The sequence below is a fragment of the Dipodomys ordii genome, unplaced genomic scaffold, assembly GCF_000151885.1.
Source record: "Dipodomys ordii isolate 6190 unplaced genomic scaffold, Dord_2.0 Scaffold102, whole genome shotgun sequence".
NCBI lineage: Eukaryota > Metazoa > Chordata > Mammalia > Rodentia > Heteromyidae > Dipodomys > Dipodomys ordii.
Window position 1 is genome coordinate 5711772 of NW_012267318.1, and position 3354 is coordinate 5715125.

The 3354-nt window shown below is 32.2% G+C and overlaps 1 protein-coding gene across 1 annotated transcript in view; it reads left to right on the forward strand.

The window, feature by feature from the left end:
• Brca2 (breast cancer 2, early onset) overlaps positions 1 to 3354 on the forward strand; it is a 76401-nt gene that overhangs the window by 14831 nt on the left and 58216 nt on the right. The window contains 3 exon segments of the mRNA XM_013027268.1: positions 508 to 557; positions 862 to 973; positions 2096 to 3199. Coding sequence (XP_012882722.1) covers positions 508 to 557; positions 862 to 973; positions 2096 to 3199 — 1266 coding nt within the window.

Consider the following 3354-nt stretch of genomic DNA (forward strand, 5'->3'; position numbering starts at 1 on the left):
GGTTTCTCTGTTGAGTTTTTGCCGAGTTGATCTATCTAGTGGGGAGAGTGGTGTGTTAAAATCCCCAACAATTAATGTCTTTGGATCTATATGGGATTTGAGGGAAAGTCGTGTTTCTGAAAAGTATTTTTTAAACTATGTACTATTTAATATAAAATACGCCTTCAGTCTGTCCTTCTCTAAATAAATGGTGAAGTCCCAACATAGCTTATAAGTTATATTACAGTTTTATCTGATTTCTGATTCACTGTTGACAGTATTATCAGAAAGTAAGACTACCAACCAATTGTTTCTTACCACTTTGTGACTGGTAATAAGGACATAAATATAGCTTATTAACTGTGTTCATTGGCCTTTCATTCTTTTTCAGATGTGTCAATCAACTAGTACAGTATTGTTTTAAGTAAAAATGTGTAAGCTTTTGTGGCAATTGTAATATGCAAATATGTAATAAGTAAATGTGTATTATATATTACAGTACAGATAAATTTCACATTTATTTTACAGTTAGAGATGAGGAAACATCTGGAACTATATTTCCTAATGATCCAACTGTTGTAAGTAAATATATTCAAATTGATTGTACTGTTAGAACTCAAAATTTGACAAATCAACTGTCCTACAGTTTTTGCTCTCTAATTTATAGTTTACCTAAGCTTTTTAGAAAGTCTCTAAACTTGACCCTGTATGTACTTTTGACAAAACTATGTTCCTTATTTAATAACATTCATATATATATATATATATATATTTATCTATACATATGTGTGTATATTAGATATATATCTTACTATATAATATATATACACAGTTGTGTAATGACAGTGTTTATACTGGTAATTTTGAAAAATAATTTTGCAGATTTTGAAAAACTATTTTTCCAAACACAAGGAAAGTCTGAAGAAAAATTATCATTTCATTCCATCTGTAACCAATAGTGAAAACAAAAATCAAAGAGAAGCTAGCAGTCATGGTAAGTTTTGTCATTTTGTTTAGTTGAACTAGTGTTTTTTAATAATTTCTAATTGACAACATTGCTTTTCTTTTCTCCCTCTCACTTTTAGTATTGAACTTGAACTCAGGTCCCTGGGCTTACCAGGCAGGTACTCTACCAACTTGAGCCACACCCTGAGTCCAGCTGTTCTTTTTTTTTGTAGAGAAAACACAAGGCTTGTGCTTTATTGACTACTGAGGTCAGCATAGTCAAGAGAGAAACTAACTATTTAAGTGACACTATTTATTCCTAACACTTGATAGGTTAAAACAGGAGGTTCATAGGTCCAGGACAGCTGGACTACATAATAAGACTCTTCCTAAAAAAATATAAATAATTTTTATTCTATAGCAGTTTTTAAAAGTTAAACTGCTATAGTAAATTACTGGGCAATCTTAATACTTGAATATGGAACATGTACACAGGGAAAAATATAAACGTTGCACTTTATAAAGCACTGTATTATAAGTGGAAAATGCAGTGTCTTAAATATATTTAAAATTGGCAAAAAAATAAATATAAATAAATTTAAAAAATTAAATGCCATGCTAAGGCAGAACTAGTCAATATGTGACAGAAAAGCAAAACCTATTACTTCAAGTTTTCTGAAGTTAATAAAACTATACAATCCTTTTTTTCTAACTAGAAAGTAAATATATAACAAATACAGATATATTCCGGGTATCGATGGCTCATGGCTGTAATCCTAGCTACTCAGGAGGCTGAGATCTGAGGATTGCAGTTCAAAGCCAGCCTGGGCAGAAAAGTCCATGAGACTTTTATCTCCAATAAAAACTGCTCAAATGATAGAGTGTTCTACTTAAGCTGAAGAGCGCAGAGACAGAGCCCAGGCCCAGAGTTCAAGTCCTGTGACTGATCCAAAAAAAGTAAAATTTAATTCTGTAGAGAGAGATTATTAGCAATTGGAGCAGGAATAAAAAGGATTTGGTTAGTTACATTGGCATTAGGATTTATTTAGAAGAATAAGTAATTTTCAAAAAAAAAACTACCATCCAAAATAACTATATATATATACATACATACACTCATATTGTTATAAAATGTCATTAACGTGGGTTTTTTTGTTTTAAATTTTAACAGGATTTGGGAAAGTGTTAGAGAATTCATTTGGTAAAGTCAATAGTGACAAAGATGACTTTAGAACATCAATGACAGATACCCAAGAAGATGAAGTACATGAAACAGTTGCAGATTTTTCTGAAGAAGATAGTTTTTCATTATGTTTTTCTAAGAAGAGAACAGGAAATCTACACAAGACAAGATTGGATAAGACTAGAAAAAAAATTTTCTGTGAAACAAGCACTGATGAATTCAGTGAAAAAGATAAACAAGTTAAAGAAGATAAATATTCATTTGCATCTGAAGTGGAACCCAGTGATGATGATCCTTTAGATACTAACTTAGGAAATCAGAATCCCTTTGGCCATGAAAGTAACAAAGCCTCCAAGGAGGCTGTACCATCTTCAGACTGGGAATGGTCGCAGCTAAACCTCTCAGGCCTGAATGAAACCCAGATGGAAAAAATGCCTCTATTGCCTATTTCTTCTTATGACCAAGGTAATTCAGAAAATAACTTAATAGACACTGAGAAAGAATGTATGACGTCTATTAATACAAAAAATTCTTTGCTGCCTATTTCTAGTCTTCCACAATCAGAAGAGATATTACAAGAGGAAACACTGATAGATAAGAGAGATGAAGAGCAACAGCTTGAATCTCATGAAGATTCCTTTCTTGTAGCAAAGCAGATAGTGCCTGGAACTTCCCCAACAGTTTCTCCATTTCCAAGTATCAAAAAATCTTTATTCAGGATAAGACAGCCATCTGAAGAGACTTCTGATGAAGTTTTCTCAGGTAATCTGACCAAAACAAACTTTAAGGAAGAAAGTGGAACATTTGAAAGTGGAATGGAAATACGTGCTATTTGCTCCCAGAAGGCAGATTCTTTATTTCCTAGCTCACTTGATAGTGAAAAACACCCAGCCACTAGCACTCATACTTCTGTCACTTTGAAAATTGAGGGTTTAATATCCAGTTTGAAAAAGAAGAAGAAAAAGTTTATTTATGCTATAGATGATGAAACATCTTGTCAAGTAAAAAAATCACAAAAATTGCAGAAGTCAGAACCAACAAACCATTCATCCCAGTGTGAAGCACCACTTATATTTACAGATGCTCACTCAGGTACCTTTTCTGTGTTTCCCAAATCATGCATATTGTTTTATAGAAGTCCATTTGTTTCAGTATGTGAATTTCTTTAATCTTAAAAACATATTGCCTGCTTTTCTTCTGTTGCTTTTTCTGTGTTCTTTATATCCAATCTCAAAATACATCTCAAT